The 16,517-nt window shown below is 37.3% G+C and overlaps 1 protein-coding gene across 1 annotated transcript; it reads left to right on the top strand.

Annotated features, from left to right (window-relative positions):
• Positions 1 to 626: 626 nt before the first annotated feature.
• slc38a2 (solute carrier family 38 member 2) lies at positions 627 to 9,896 on the top strand. Its single transcript, XM_084406710.1, has 16 exons — positions 627 to 922; positions 2,017 to 2,142; positions 2,240 to 2,321; positions 2,407 to 2,522; positions 3,924 to 3,997; positions 4,088 to 4,180; positions 4,275 to 4,350; positions 4,694 to 4,776; positions 5,095 to 5,153; positions 5,274 to 5,420; positions 5,504 to 5,583; positions 6,122 to 6,222; positions 7,348 to 7,472; positions 7,606 to 7,750; positions 8,370 to 8,467; positions 8,560 to 9,896. The coding sequence occupies exons 2-16, from the start codon at positions 2,018 to 2,020 to the stop codon at positions 8,671 to 8,673; spliced, it is 1,518 nt and encodes a 505-aa protein (XP_084262836.1). The 5' UTR covers positions 627 to 922; position 2,017; the 3' UTR covers positions 8,674 to 9,896.
• Positions 9,897 to 16,517: the final 6,621 nt, after the last annotated feature.

Consider the following 16,517-nt stretch of genomic DNA (forward strand, 5'->3'; position numbering starts at 1 on the left):
GTCTACTGAGAGACACTAATAAGACATCACAGCAATGACTTTTCAAGGGACAATCAGCGTAACATGAATGTGGACAACAGCTCAGATCGTTTGGTCTTGAGAAAATGTAGAGGTGATATTGAGATATTTGGTATTTTAGAGAATCAGCACAGTTTGATTGTAATGTGAGATCACTGAAGGGTTCTTTATTGGCAGTGATAGTTTCATAAAGAACCTTCATTGAATCTTTCTATTTCTATACAGTGGAAAAAAAAATCTTTCATTATTATTTTTTTTATGTTCTTCACAATAAGAAAATGTTTCTTTTAAGAACTTCTCACTGAAAGGTTCTTTGGCATCGCTGTGAAAACCCCGTTTTGGAACCTTTATTTTTAAGAGTCCATCAGGAGATTTGCTCTCATTGCTGTCTAGGAGAAACAATTGTGATATTAAAGGTTTAATTCAGTAAATTGTATGATGTTGAACGCCTTCCTGAGGCAGGGAAAGAGATTCACTCGGGCTGGTCCGGGCTGGAAGGCTGTACAGTGTTTGTATACAATCCACGCAGAGGCTCCTCCCACTTTCCGAAGGCTGATGCAATGCGACCGACCCCGGCATTGGAATATAAACCGTCATTCAGCAGCATCAGAACACGACAGTGATACCGGACGCGCCCAGAGGACACATCCGTTTATCTTAAACAATAATATTAGTATTACAAATTGTAGGCTTTATAAGTAGGCTATTACACGGTTTATATTTATTATTAATTTACTTTATTAATATTTATTGGTTATCTATTACGGCACATTCCTGAAGGATCAATTGGTATCGGTTCTGTAATTGATCACTGGAAAATTCTTCACGACTGGGAGGGTTTGCTCTTATTTTCCCCCATTCATACCGGAGCTGAAGAAACGGATTTTCTTCTTTAATTCTTGAGGTAAGATTTCATACCGGTTCGACATTTTTTTTGTTTGTTTCAGAACCTTTAAGATTTTCTGACGTTTTTTATTTTATTTATCCAGATCACACTGTTGTCTTCTTTTTTAAAATCGTTTTTCTTTAATTTTGGTGTGGTATGTCTTCAGTTTTTAACGACGTGACTCATTCGTGTTTCATAATTTTTTTTTCTACACATCCGTTTAATTCATTCATTCATTCATCAAACACACCTAACGTTACGCCTGTGCAACTCTCATAACCTTAAACATTAATATTGTGTAAAACCCTGTCAACGGCTGCATATATTAAATTAGCTAACGTTACATGATTTATTGTTGTTTTATTGGTGATGTCGTTTAATTTGAGCGGTGATTGTTGATAAACGCGGGGGCGTCTGCTTCACACTCCGAGCATCTGCATCATTTTTGTCATTCATGCATTATTATCATCATTATTATTTGATCCTATATAATTATGCATAGGATTTGGGAGTTTAAATGGAAATTCAACATTTTAGTTTACGTTTCAAAGTCTAAAATTGTCATCAGAATCGGTTTAAATACGTTAAACGAGTCACCCTACAAGAATAAATACCCTAATTGTGGTGTTTAATCATTTTGTTCAGATTATATAAATATAGACTGATCAGACGTCGGTATAAATAGTTGATGACGATGCGGCGGACACAGCGCGTGCTGATCTGTTGTACCGGTTTGTAATTTTCCACTCGGCTCTGGTTGGTCACATGACCTGATGCGCGCGGGGGCGCGCATTTTGCTGAACGCAGGCGATGGAGCGCGCATTGATCGTTTAAAGATTTCTGGGGACACAAGTTTTCCTGTGAACACCATTATAAAGGTGTTTCTGTAATTGTGTTTATTGAGTGCTGTTTTAATACTGTAGTTGACATAATATTAAAAGAAGCAATAACCAACTACACGGATAAGTGTGAATTTTGGTCAATAATATCAGTTGCATGAGAATTTCTTAAACAAAACACAGATTTAAAGCCTCCCAAAACAAATCACCACTGATAAACATAAATCCTTTCAAAATAAGGAGACTTTATTTCATTGTTTTTTTTTATTACAGGATGAACAAAGACCCTGCAAATCCAAAGATGAGTAGTTTTAACATCGCTCCAGACATGGACAGCAATAGTTCCAACAGCGAGTACACAAGTTATCAAGACTGTCCCACCAAAAGCCCCTTCAACGGGTAAAACCTGCATCATTTGACCTAGACAAGTCACTATTAGTTAATAGGTCAACTTATATAAATCAAAGCATTTTCTAACGCGCTGATTTGATTGCAGAATACAGTATACCGACGTGGACGCCGAAAGTCAGAACTTCCTGTCTGATCACTTGGGCAAGAAGAAATATGAAGCTGAATATGTAAGTGGTTCATTTGGCCTAAGAGGTTTCATCAGATAGCGCACTTAAACGTCACGCTATAAATCTCACTGTTCTTGTTTTTCAGAGCCATGGCTCGGCGTCGTTCGGGATGTCAGTGTTTAACTTGGGCAATGCCATCATGGGAAGCGGAATACTGGGACTTGCGTATGCCATGGCTAATACTGGCATCGCCATGTTTGTGTGAGTATTGAGGTGCTTCTTCTGGATCTGTTTCACCTCAAAAACACCTCAGCTTTAAAAATGCACATGAGCTGATACCAGACCCACCCGCTTTTCTAGTTTGGTTTTAAAGAGTTGTTAGCTGAAAGTATGTACACAATTGTCCCCAATTTACAGGACTGCAAATTACCTGATTTGATAATTAGCTCCGTTAATGAGTCCAGTAATTTACCCCAGATTCTGGTTGGTGTGTGAATCTACTGTAGCTGATCTGAGTCAGTCAGTTCGGCTCTGATTAATGAAGTAAATGGAAGTCGTGCTTCTTCTCGGTGTTTATAAACAAAGCCATGTGTGAGTTTCCACTGGTTATATACAAGTGAAGGATGCAAGTGGAGTCATACTGCTTTGTTAATGCGTCCGAATGCCAAATCATCCATCAAAGAATGACTTAAATGATTTCTTGGTTAACCGAAATGGGATTTCCAGTGACCGATAAATCAGGGTGGACAATATAATCCGAATGATTTTAAACCAGAATTTGAGTTTAAACCAGGAAATGCATTGAAGTAAATGGCCATGGCTGGTTTAATTGAAGTGTTTGGAGGGAACGCTTTACTGTTAGGTTAAAGAATGGGCTACATAGTAAAGATGTGATGCACGTGAAATGGAAATCTACTGAAGGTCACGCAGGTTATAAAGGGATCAGTCGAGCTGCAGACAGTGGAATGAGTGAGTGTGTGAGAATATAATCAGGTCTAATCCATAGTCACCTCCCTCTGTTATGAACACACGCGTGTTTGTGTGTGGGTGTGGGTGTGTGTTTGTAACGTGACGCATTACAGAGAGCCCATTATGTCCAGTTGTCGGGCGAGCAAACGTTAGGTTTAAGTTTAGGCCAACTTGTCTACATAGACAAATCATTTAACATCTGAAGTCAACATGAGTTTCTGGTTTTCTTAATGCATCCTAGCTAACAAAAAAACAACGTTTCGCTAACATTCCCACTAAGTTCTAAACGTTCAAAATGTTGTTTTTTTAAATGGTTAATGGAACATTTTTCAAACATTATAGGAACGTTTCTTCTCTGAACATTCCGAAAACAAGGAACATTAAAAAAACGTGTCATAATTGATGTATTTATAATGTTTTTGTGCTAACGTTTTGAGAACATTATCAAAGACCAGATAACTTTTGAATGAACGTTAGTGGAAGAACGTTTGTTCATAACATAGAGAGAACCTTGCCAGAACGTTCCCTGTTAGCCGGGATATTCCAGGTCTTTCTGTGCACACGTGTTTGTTTTTTCCCATCTTTGATGAAAATAAAACCCATAACCATCTAATCAATTGCAGTTCAGATTCTGCTTGTTTCAGAGAAGAGACTTCAACTTTCGTTGTTCTGTGTTCTTGTTCATTTCTGTAGGATCCTACTGGTCGCCGTGGCCATTTTCTCCCTGTACTCGGTCCATTTGCTGCTCAAAACGGCCAATGAAGGAGGTTAGCGTCTCTCTGTGATAACCTGTGAGCATGTTTCTATTTTTACCTGCGATAAGTGTGAGTTTTAACTCCCTGACTCCCTCCGTCCAGGTTCTCTGGTGTACGAACAGCTGGGGTACAAAGCCTTCGGGATTCCAGGAAAACTGGCAGCGTCCTGCTCTATCACCATGCAGAACTTTGGAGGTATGACCAGTAGTGCGAGCGTGCAGATAACAACCGAGTTTGGTTTGGTTTTTTTAAGGCACTAACGTGTTTTCAAACTCTGTTTAAATCCCAGCAATGGCGAGCTACCTCTACATCGTGAAGTACGAGCTGCCCATCGTCATTAAGGCCTTCTTAGACATCAATGACAAGTAAGATTCCACAGGCTGATGTTGTTGTTGTTGTTGCACTGGAATGTTTTTCAGCGCTGCTTAGAACAGTGTGAGCGCTTCATTGTACAGCTGTCCGGCCAGGGGGGACTGAACGTCTGCTCAAAGACGTCGATTGAGAGCTTTGTGACAGTGACCTAATACAACAAACACTGACATTTAAGATTCAGACCCCTACATGGAGCCCAACATGATGCACGGCCCCAGACAGAACTGAAACACCGCAAACACAATTCGCAGAATGTGTTTTTGAAACAGGATGTTGTCGAACAGCTGCGTGTTATTTCCTCAGCTCTGATATCAATCTTTGTAATGTGTTTTGCAGCGCGTGGTACACTAATGGAGATTACCTGGTTCTGATAGTCACCGTCAGCATCATACTGCCTCTCTCGCTGCTTAAAAACCTCGGTAAGTAAGTGTGCTCGCAGGACGGTGACACAAAACCATAATTCACCCCAAAATTAATAAGGGATTATATTTTGCACAAAGTTCAATTATTATCAAGTACATATGTTATGCATAATTACATGCAACTAACCCTAACCCTATAGTGAGTACATGTAGTTAATTATTGTACTTAAATGTACACCTTAAAATAAAGTGTTACCTTAAATGATTATAAAATTAAATAGATATATATATATGACTGTGAGCATGACTGGAGATGTGGTCTGTGTGGTGTGTTTTGTGCTGATCCTCATGGCTTGTGCTTGTGATTCTTCTCAGGTTATCTAGGCTACACTAGTGGTTTCTCCTTGCTGTGCATGGTGTTCTTCGTCATTGTGGTGAGTACTGAGAAATTCGTCATAAAATGCTAAATGGACACATGCAAATGAGAGCAAGAGTGTCATTCGAGCTGCTATTGTTAGTCTGATGAGACGTTCCTTCCTGCTTTTGTTCTCCAGGTGATCTACAAGAAGTTCCAGATCCCGTGTCCACTACCTGAGAACTTCATTAACATCACAGTGAACGCCTCTCAGCCACAGGTCAACACCACTGAAGAAGAAGAAGAAGAGTGCTGCAAACCCAAGTACTTCGTCTTTAACTCACAGGTACGACAGGGAAATTTGCATTCGGATATTTGCATTTGAGTGAGAGGAGTGTGTGGTGATCTAACGTCATTGTTTTGTCTTAGACTGTGTATGCGGTGCCCATTTTGACCTTTGCGTTTGTGTGCCACCCGGCTATCCTGCCCATGTACGAGGAGCTCAAAGAGTGAGTAACAGTTACGCCTAAATATAACATATTTAAAGAGGACCTATTATTCCCTTTTACAAAGTTTTGATGTTGTTTTCAGGCTCTACTAGAACAGGTTTTCCCCATATTCTCTAGTTTAGTCAGTAACGCTCTGTTTAGTTCCTGTCTCTATGAAGCCCCTCCTTCTGAAAAGCACACTGTGCTCTGATTGGTCGGCTGGAGCAGTGTGTTGTGATTGGTCGAGCGCTTCGAGTGTGTTTGGGAAATGTCCCGCCCCTTACCATAACCACCAGTTTCAACACACTACTAACTAACTCAACCAGGCCCCGCCCCTTTATTCTGCGCATTAATTATTTAAATGAGGAATATTGTGACGTGTTCGTTCAGAAATTACACATTACACACACACTAAAGAAAGATGAAGATGGAAAACAGCATAATAGGTCCTCTTTAATAAAGCTAGAAGTTGTTTTTTGTGAGTTTGTTTATAGTAATCAAGAATGAATCGTGGAAAAGCTAAGACAAACTAACACTTTCTCTAACTTTCCATCTGCAGTCGTTCCCGAAGGAAGATGCAGAATGTTGCAAATGTGTCGTTCCTGGGAATGTTTATCATGTATCTGTTGGCAGCACTGTTCGGATATCTGACCTTCAACGGTGAGCAGAACGCATACGCACGGACACATCACATTACAAAACACGTTACGACACATTTGATAGTCCTGTTTGCTTTAAACGGAGGTGTGTCCGTTTAATGGCTTCGGATTGAGCCGGCAAAAGGCCAGTGTTGAACCTCCTGGCTGTTTTTACATTTTGGGAACGAGTGAGAGACGTTCAGCTGGAAATGTTACGCAACGGAGGGATTTCTCAGACGCAGCGAAGGGAAAAATAAACATTTTTAGTGGGATGAGTTGTTTGATGTTCTGCACAACCCATTCAGAGGAGGGCAACTAAAGCTAAAACCAGACAAAAATACATTTTCCTTACTAAACTAAAACATAAATACGCTTATTTTATTTCAGCTAGTTTCCAAGGCAACATTTCTTATTTCCATTCAGTGCTCTATTTTAGAACTTGACGTACTAAAATAACTAAAAAATATATACATATTTTAAAAACAATCAAAATCTAAAAACCAAATACACAACAAAATCACTGTAATGAAAATAGAAGATATTTAAAAGATATTATTTTATTTTAGTTAGTTTAGAGCTTTATTTTCTTCATTTATTTGTTATTAAAGAACTCATATGAAAAGTGATTAAAATTAATACAAATATATATACATATATTTAAAAAAGGCCCAAAACACTACAAAATTATACAAATAAAATTACATTATTTTGAAATAATATAATAATTATTTTGAAAAGTAAATTTTATTTAAACTAGTTGCCAAGGCAACATTATTTTATTTATTTATGTTTTATTTTAGAAATTTAATTACTAAAATATCTAAAGCTAAAAAATTAATATACATAAAAAAAAAAAAAAACTACTAAAATGAAAATAGAAAATATAAAAAAGCTTCTTTTATTTCAGCTAGGTGCCTAGGCAACATTTCTCAATTTCATTTAGTGCTTTTATTTTTTATTTTACAACTTGAAGTACTAAAACAACTCAAATGTATTCAAAATTAATAAAAAATATATGCATATTAAAAAAAAAAAATCTAAAACTAAAAAAGGCCAAAAACACAACGAAATTGAAAATATAATCCTAAAACAACAATCTAATGTCAGTGATGTCTGAAGTAAAGATGTGGTGTTTTGTGTTCGACAGAGGCCGTTGAACCCGAGCTTCTGCACACTTACTCAAAGGTCTACAGTTTCGACGTGGTGCTTCTGATCGTGCGTTTCGCCGTCCTGACCGCCGTGACGCTCACCGTGCCCGTGGTTCTCTTCCCAGTGAGTATCCCACACATTCACAGGTGTTGACACACACACACACACACACACACACACACACACACACACACACACACACACACACACACACACACACACACAGTGCTGATGTGAGGTGTGTTCTCTGCTTCAGATCCGCACCTCAGTCAACCAGCTGCTCGGAGCCTCTAAAGACTTCAGCTGGCCTCGGCACATCGGCATCACCGTCGCCCTGCTCGTCTGCGTCAACATCCTCGTCATCTTCGTTCCCACCATCAGGGACATTTTTGGATTCATCGGTAGGTGGTTCATTCACATGTGATGTGTCATTTTTGTATGATTAATATTCTATTTGCAGTTTTCATCAGTATTTTGAGGTTTTAGTCATTTCCGTTGTGCGTCTATATATACACACACAAACAAATTGTGTATGAAAGTTTGATACAATTTGAGCAATTTTCACTCAGAAGTTGCAAGTAAATTTCACAAATAATTACAAAGAAATGGCAAATAACATTGAATTAAACATGAAATTTTGTAGTAGAAAAACTGAAATAGGATTTTCTTGTATATTTACAACTTTGAAAAATTATTTAAAAGTAATAGTTTCTTTTAATTAATGTTGATTTTTCAACTCTATTTACAACTTTGAGTAGTTTTTATACATTTTTATTTCCATTTTAGTTATTTTAGTACTTCAACTTAAAAATTAGTGTCAACTATCTGAAATAAAAATAGTTTACTTAGTAGTACTTCAACTTAAAATATAAAAAATTAAGCTTATTGTTTATTTTACAACTTTGAAAAATTATTAATTTTAATTTCCGTTATTTTAGTACTTCAACTTAAAAGTTAGAAACGTTGCCTTGGCAACAATCTGAACTGAGTTTAGCACGTTTCATTTCTGTCTCTCTGCAGGTGCGTCCGCTGCTGCCATGCTGATCTTCATCCTCCCATCAGCCTTCTACATCCGACTGGTGGAGAAGGAGTCCATGAGATCCGTGCAGAAGATCGGGGTAAGAGACTCGTGTCCGACTGCCCTTATGTGTGTGTGTGTGTGTGTGTTCTTGAGGATGACAGACTCTCATCACACTCTCGCTCTCCTCAGGCGCTGTTGTTCCTCATCATGGGAATCATAGTGATGATCTGCAGCATGACTTTGATCATCCTGGACTGGATCCACAACGCAGGGTCTTCAGACGACCACTCCGACGGCCACTAGTGGGCGTGTCCTAGCGCTAATTGACACGCAGAAGGGGCGGAGCCTATCCGCAGACTCTGCCACTGAGAACTAGAAGAAGCTGCTCTAATATCAGCGCAGAGCAAAGACAAACATCCCATTCTGAGAGAATGTCCTGAACTTTGTACAGTATGCTGTTAGGCCACACAGATGGTGATCCACTCGTATTGTTGTGCTTCTTTTTCTGTTTTTGTCGATTTGCTTTCCTATTGTGTTGAGTTTCGGTGGTACGTCGCACAGGAGCGCGTGCGTTATCCACCGTTTTCAGGTTTAGTACTCGCAAACCAAAACCAGTCAACAGCGAACGGAGACGCGTGTTCGACATCCGTTCGTGACCTTTGCCAAAAATATCGGTGTTTGTATGTGGGAAAGCACTTACTCTTTTTCAGCAAATGTGAAAAACTTGTTATTCCGCACATTTTGGCTGTGCTTTAAACGCATTTGTTACAATGCCATTTATACTGTACTACTTGAGTCACCTTTACCTGTCGTGTAGATCTACTAATGAACAAATACTGATCGCTAGTTGTTGATTTCAGGCAGGTGGAACGGTTGTATAACTTATTTAAACCCAGACGACGGCGAAGGGTGCCTTAAAGTCAACACGAGCTCAAAAACTACACGTTCTTGGTCTACACTGCAAAGTATGATGCTCTTCCTCAGTGTTTCTGTCTTGTTTTACAGTACAAATATCAAGACACATTTACTGACAGTCAGAGCTTCAGATATTAAGTCTCGTTTACTGAAAATGCATTAAAATGAAGTGTAAAATTGCTAAAAATATCTGCCAAAGGGGTCAGAAAAATAATCTTGTTGATTTTTCTGACCCTTCCGGATGATATTTGTTCTTGTTTTAAGCACAAACTTCATTTTGACATATTTTTCATTATATAAAGCAATGAAAAATCATGTAATTTTGCTTTCCAGTACTATCTAAACACTCAAATCAAGGTACAAGACAAAAATACTGACTAAAATAATTAGTTTGCAGTGTAACTGTCAACGAGTCATCATTGCACGTTCTCTGAAATCACTGTTCAACTGACGTCACATCAAAATGATGTTTGCGACTAGTCGAATAACTATTTAATCACTGTTTTAGACTTTTGTAGGATATTCTAAACACTTATTTAATAAACTGAAGGTTACGACAATAATAGCGAATAATGGTTAAAAAAAAAAAAAGTTGAATATCCTGTTTTACGGCACATAACAGAAGTAAGAATGAGCTGCTAATGTGTTTCACGTTGACTTTAGGTCTGATTGTCGTTTGTTTCGGATGAACTACACACTGAATCAAATGCCAGGGCGTTGTTGGCGAGGGGAAACGAGACCGTTAGTTTTTAACTTGACTTGCCATTTCAGTGTTTGCCATCGGCAGCTTGAACGAGAGACAGACAGACGGGGGAGTGTGTGTGTTGTCCACTGATCAGCCGCTATTAGTGTGGTGAATTTATACGTCACACACACACACACACACACCTCACTGTGCTTCCAACTGCTCAAACCTCATGTGTCATCCAACCTGTTACTCTCCAGCCGTTATTTATGGAAAACATCAGTGTAATTTAATCTATTTTACTATATTTATATATATATATATTGTATATATGTGTATATACCACAAAATGAACTGTATATATGCTGTCAATTTTTTCTTTTTTCTTCTTTTGTTAAAATTTTGCTCAACATTTTGTTTGAAATATGAAAATGGCTTTAGATGTCCCTCGGTGTGTGTCGGGGCCCCGATCGGCCCCTCTTCATCTGGCTGTGCTCAAAACTGAGCTCAAGATTCGGTTTGTAGTCGGCCCCGACACACACACACACACACACACACACTTACACACACTCTCACATACCTTTTACATCACTACTAAATGCTGTAGTCGAAGCCGAGAGGCGTGAAGCGCTCCTCATGTACAAGAGGCCATTCCTGCGAATGATACGCTCTTGTTTCAATGAAACACTATGTATATCATGTAATTAATGTCTATTAAAGGTTGAAGATAACCCAGTTATGTGTCATTGATTTATTTTATAGAAAGAAATTACTTTTATTTTTAATTAAATGAAGTGCTTTAGTCAGTGGTTACACAATGAGAGTTCAAAGAAACTTATATATATATACACTACCGGTCAAAAGTTTGGGGTCAGTAAGATTTTTAATGTTTTTAAAAGAAGTCTCTTCTGCTCACCAAGGCTGTGTTTATTTGATAAAAAAATACAAACAAAAACAGTAATATTGTGAAATATTATTAGAATGTAAATCAGCTGTTTTCTATGTGAATATACAGTAAAGTGTAATTTATTCCTGTGATCAAAGCTGCATTTATCATCATTACTCCAGTCTTCAGTGTCACATGATCCTTCACAAATCACTCTAATATGATGATTTGATGATCAAGAAACATTTATGATTATTATCAGTGTTGAAAACGGTTATTTACATTTTTATTTCATGATGCTGTGATGAATAGAAGTTTGGGGTCAGTAAGAATTATTTTATTTTTGGGGGAAAGAAATCAAATAAATCAATACTTTTATTCATCAAGGATGAGTTAAACTGATCAAAAGTGACAGTAAAGACATTTATAATGTTAGAAAATATTCTATTTGAAATAAATGCTGTTCTTTTGAACTTTCTATTCATCAAAGAATTTTGAAAAAAAATGTACACAACAGTTTTCAACATTGATAATAATAATGAATGTTTGAGCATCAAATCCTCATATCAGAATGATTTGTGAAGGATCATGTGACACTGAAGACTGGAGTAATGATGCTGAACATTCAGCTTTGATCACAGGAATAAATTACAGTTTAAAATATATTAAAATAGAAAACAGTCATTTTAAATTGTCATCATATTTCACAATAATACTGTTTTTTTTTATTGTTTTTTATCAAATAAACACAGCCTTGGTGAGCAGAAGAGACTTCTTTAAAAACATTAAAAATCTTACCGATCTAAAACTTTTGACCAGTAGTGTATGTGTGTGTGTGTGTGAGAGAGAGTGTGAGTGTGTGTGTGAAAGAGAGTGTGAGTGTGTGTGTGTGTGTGTGTGTGTGTGTGTGTGTGTGTGTGTGTGTGTGTGTGTGTGTGAAAGAGTGAGAGAGAGAGAGTGTGAGTGTGTGAAAGAGAGAGTGTGTGTGTGTGTGTGTGTGTGTGTGTGTGTGTGTGTGTGTGTGTGTGTGTGTGTGTGTGTGTGTGTGTGTGTGTGTGTGTGTGTGTTATTTACAAAGGATCATATATATCTCATTTGAAGTTCAGACATGAGCACGGATCAAACCCACTGTGCTGTATATTAATTGATCTTCGTTTCATACAAGGTCACACTAAACATTTTAGGATATTAAAATTACACTTATTTTTAATTTAATGACTTGTTTTTGTCAGTGGTGTTGCACATAATGAGAGTAAAAAGAAACCTAAAAATGTAAATATGTATATTATGTATATTATTATGTATTCATAATATGTATATGATAAAATGTACTAATTTAAAAGGGTAATGAAAGGGATAAACTCTAGTCTAAACCATCAAAAGTGTAACTGACACAGACACACACACACACACACACACACACACACACACACACACACACACACACACACACACACACACACACACACACACACACACACACACACCCAGAGAGAGAGAGAGATGAAATGCTCAGACTGTTTACCAGGTAGTTGAGTTAAACAACATTTTAAACAAAAAATAAAATCTAATTTATCACAGAAAGTTGTTTTTGATCATGTCTAAATACATATCCAAATGCAATACCTGATAAAAGGATTGTCTGAACAAGTTTGTTATCAGTCTGAACATTATGATTTGTTTAAAAATAGGCCTATGCTGCCATCTAGTGGTTACACTATGTAAAACTTGCTTTTTTATTCAAACAGATTGCACTAATCTGCATATTTTTTAACTTATACATACTTATTGATTTAAAAAAAAAGAATAAAATGTGTATTTCTAATATTTGTATTACTTTATATATAAATAAATGGTGTATAATTAATCATTTAGAAGATATGAGACTCTTCCTGTTTCCCCTTTTTGACATTACTTTAATCCCTTGTCATGGCAACACTGTTCGAGATTTCCAATATCGGTCAAAATTAGCATCTTTAATGTCTTGGCATCATGTTGAAACAGTCTGGTGTGAATCAAATAAACTCGCTAGGAGTAATAGTTTAAAATCCAGAGCCAGATTTCAAAAAAAAAATAAAAATCCTCATTCAACCCTGTCCTCAGTGATACTGATCTCCTCCACACCCGTTTCCAAGGCTTTGCTAATGCTAATGCTAACGTCTACTGGCTGACAACTCTGACAAGTGTCGACTTTCATGCAATTTGAAGTATGCCAAGAGTCTTAAGAATGATATTAATATCCTTTTGCACTTTCTGTTTAGAGAAACCTGAAACTACCTTACATTTATTTTGTAACTGCTCTCTCACGGTGACGTTTTGGTGTGACGTTTGTGATTTTACCAAATGTTATGTGAATCCTAACTTTGATTTTACATATCACTAAATATCACATTCACAAATGTAAATTTTATAAACGCAATCCTCTTTTTTTAAGATTTAAACTTGAAATGAAAATGTATTTTGAATCTATTGTAAAAAAAAAAACGTAAAAGCTAAAAGAACAGTGGCTGTGTTTAAGGACTTGGCACTTTAATCTGGACTGAATGACTGAAGGACTCTGGAGTATTGTTGTATTATGTTATGACAATGATGATAATTGTTGTTAAAGTTTTTTTCTTTTTCTTCTTTTCTTCAAGCATTTAATAATTAAAAAATATTGATTCTCTATTGAACCCTCCACAGTCCTCCAGCTTGGAAGCTTCATTTGAAGTCTGTGAAAATTTTCGTAACTTTTTTTTAGACAAGGTTGCCACTATTAGAGCCCATATTGCATCCCCTGCCTTAGACCCTTTAGTTAGCACTTACTCGGCTGTCCTCAACCAGTTTGAGCCTGTGTCGCTTGCAAACCTTGCTGAAATTGTCGTGAAATTAAAACCTTCCTATTGCCCCACAGACATTGTGCCCCCTCGCCTTTTTAAGGAAGCCTGGGAGACCATTGGCCCGACTGTTCAAAAAATTATAAACAGTAGTTTGGTATCAGGTGATGTTCCAGCATACCTCAAAGAAGCTGTTGTGGAACCCCTGATTAAAAAAAGACATTTGGATTCCTCGGTTTTATTTAATTATAGACCTATCTCAAAGCTTCCCTTTTTCTCAAAAATTTTAGAGAAGACTGTACTTCTGCAATTACAGTCTTTTTTAAATGTGCATGGATTTTTTTCAATTTTTCAATCTGGGTTTTAAAGCTTTTCACAGCACTGAAACAGCACTCCTACGAGTTTTTAATGACCTCTTGATAATAAATGATTCAGGAAATTCTGCCATATTCGTGCTTTTAGACCTCACTGCGGCATTCGATACAGTTGACCACGCAGTCTTAATCTCTCGTCTAGAGCACTGTGTTGGTATTAGAGACACTGCTTTGCAGTGGTTTAAGTCCTATTTAGCTGGGAGATGCTTTTCAGTAAAGTTTGGAGATTTTGGTTCATCGACTGCCCTCCTTCCTTGTGGTGTTCCACAGGGCTCTATTCTTGGACCACTTCTCTTTTCTTTATATCTCCTTCCCCTAGGAAACCTAATTAGAAAACATGGCATCTCCTATCATTTTTACGCGGACGACTCTCAAATATATCTTCCCCTTAAAAGAGGCGAAAGTAACTCCCTCACACCTCTATTGGAGTGCTTAAAAGATATTAAGGCCTGGATGGCTTCTAACTTTCTTAATCTGAATGAAGACAAAACCGAGGTCATTGTGTTTGGATCCAGTCGGGTCAATGATATCTCACCCGTTGACCTGGGCTACCTGAAACAATATGTGAAACCCTCAGTCACAAATCTGGGTGTCAAAATAGACAATGGTTTTAAACTAAACAAATAAATAATGTTGTTAAAACTAGCTTTTATCACTTGAGGCTTTTATCTAAATTTATATCCCCTAAGCACTTTGAACATGTGATTCATGCTTTTATTTCAACGCGATTAGATGACTGTAATGCTCTTTATATTGGCGTAAATCAAACCTCTCTCTCACGCTTACAGTTAGTACAAAACTCGGCCGCACGTCTTTTAACCGGAACTCGCAAGCATGAACACATAACACCAGTCCTGGCCTCGTTACATTGGCTTCCAGTCCATTTTAGAATACATTTTAAGATCTTATTGTTTGTTTTTAATTCACTAAATGGTTTGGCTCCGTGTTACATTTCAGACCTATTACAGATTTACACCCCCTCACGGTCACTTAGGTCTAGTGAGCAACTTTGGCTGGTTGCTCCCAAAACCAGGTTAAACACTAGGGGTGACCGCGCCTTTTCAGCTGCCGCCCCTAAACCGTGGAATGAGCTTCCTCCACAGGTCAAACTGGCCCCAACCCTTGAATCTTTTAAATCTCGTCTTAAAACTCATTTATTTTCTCTGGCTTTTAACCCATCATGTTAACTGTGTCATCATATGTTGTTTTAGGTGTGTATGTGTTTGTTTTATGTGTTTATATGCACATATGTTTATATGCGCTTTTATGTATTATCCCTTGTTCAGCACTTTGTAAACCTTTGTTTTTTAAATGTGCTATACAAATAAAATGGATTGGATTGGATTGGAATAAAATAAAAAAGCATGCTAAGAGTCTCAAAAGCATCCAAAAAGAATATTAAAGTTTGATGCATTGCCATGACAACAGTGCTCAAGACATCAAGAATCCTTTCACATGTGTACATCTGAATAATGTGTATGTAATGTGTAAGAATAATGTGGTCTTGACATTATTCTGACGAAGACTGAAGCAAAGGGTCTTATTTTTGAAAGTGACACACTTCCTGCTGCCAGTTGGTGGCGCTATAACTTTGACTCACAATAGGCACATCCATATTATTTGCCTTCTAACAACAAATGCACAGCTGAAGTTTAATCAAAATCAATGTATGCCGAAGTTATAATACACATACACTTCTAAATCAGTTTCAACGCCACGGGCAAAACCGTTCGAGAAATCAATGTCCAAAATCCTCAGTGTCTTGACTTCATGCTGACTGAGTTTAGTTGCGATCGGATTAATTTCCTAGGAGAAGTATATGAAATATAAATCTATATTCGCATAGTGGATTTGTGAAATGCGATTGAGAACTTGCTTGTTCGCGTCTACGGACAGTGTCTCCCTCTGCTGGCTAGTGCTTGTACTGCATGAATGTTGTTCTTCCGTTACATAACCGAAATCGTTCATTTTACTGTTTTGATATACCGTTTATATTATAAAGTGTAATCACTCAATCATTTGAACGTAAAGACGTAAGACTTTAAGCTGACATCAGTGATCACATTTACTCTTTAGTCACACGACGGACACGCGCTTCGAGCTGCAAGGTCAACGAACGTTAGAAAATAATTCGGTGGAAAAGAAACAAAGGAAGAACTGACATCCTCATATGGGAGGATCACTGCGGGAGCGACGTCCTCTCTGATTGGTCAGATTTAATCACTTATGTTTAAGGGACCAATCGGCTCTATTGATACATTTAAACATTTATTTATGACATAAAACGTCGAAATTACGGCATAATAAAGTCATAATTATGAGATTAAAAAGTCTGTCATAGTTATGACTTTTATGTCATGATTTCGACTTTTTATGTTATGACTTATAGGCTGTCGTAATTTCGATTTGTCGTAATTTCGACTTTTCATCTACTAAGTACTTTTAAATCCTAATTTCTAGTTAGTATGTTA

The sequence above is a fragment of the Rutilus rutilus genome, assembly GCF_951802725.1.
Source record: "Rutilus rutilus genome assembly, chromosome: 4".
Classification (NCBI taxonomy): Eukaryota; Metazoa; Chordata; class Actinopteri; order Cypriniformes; family Leuciscidae; genus Rutilus; species Rutilus rutilus.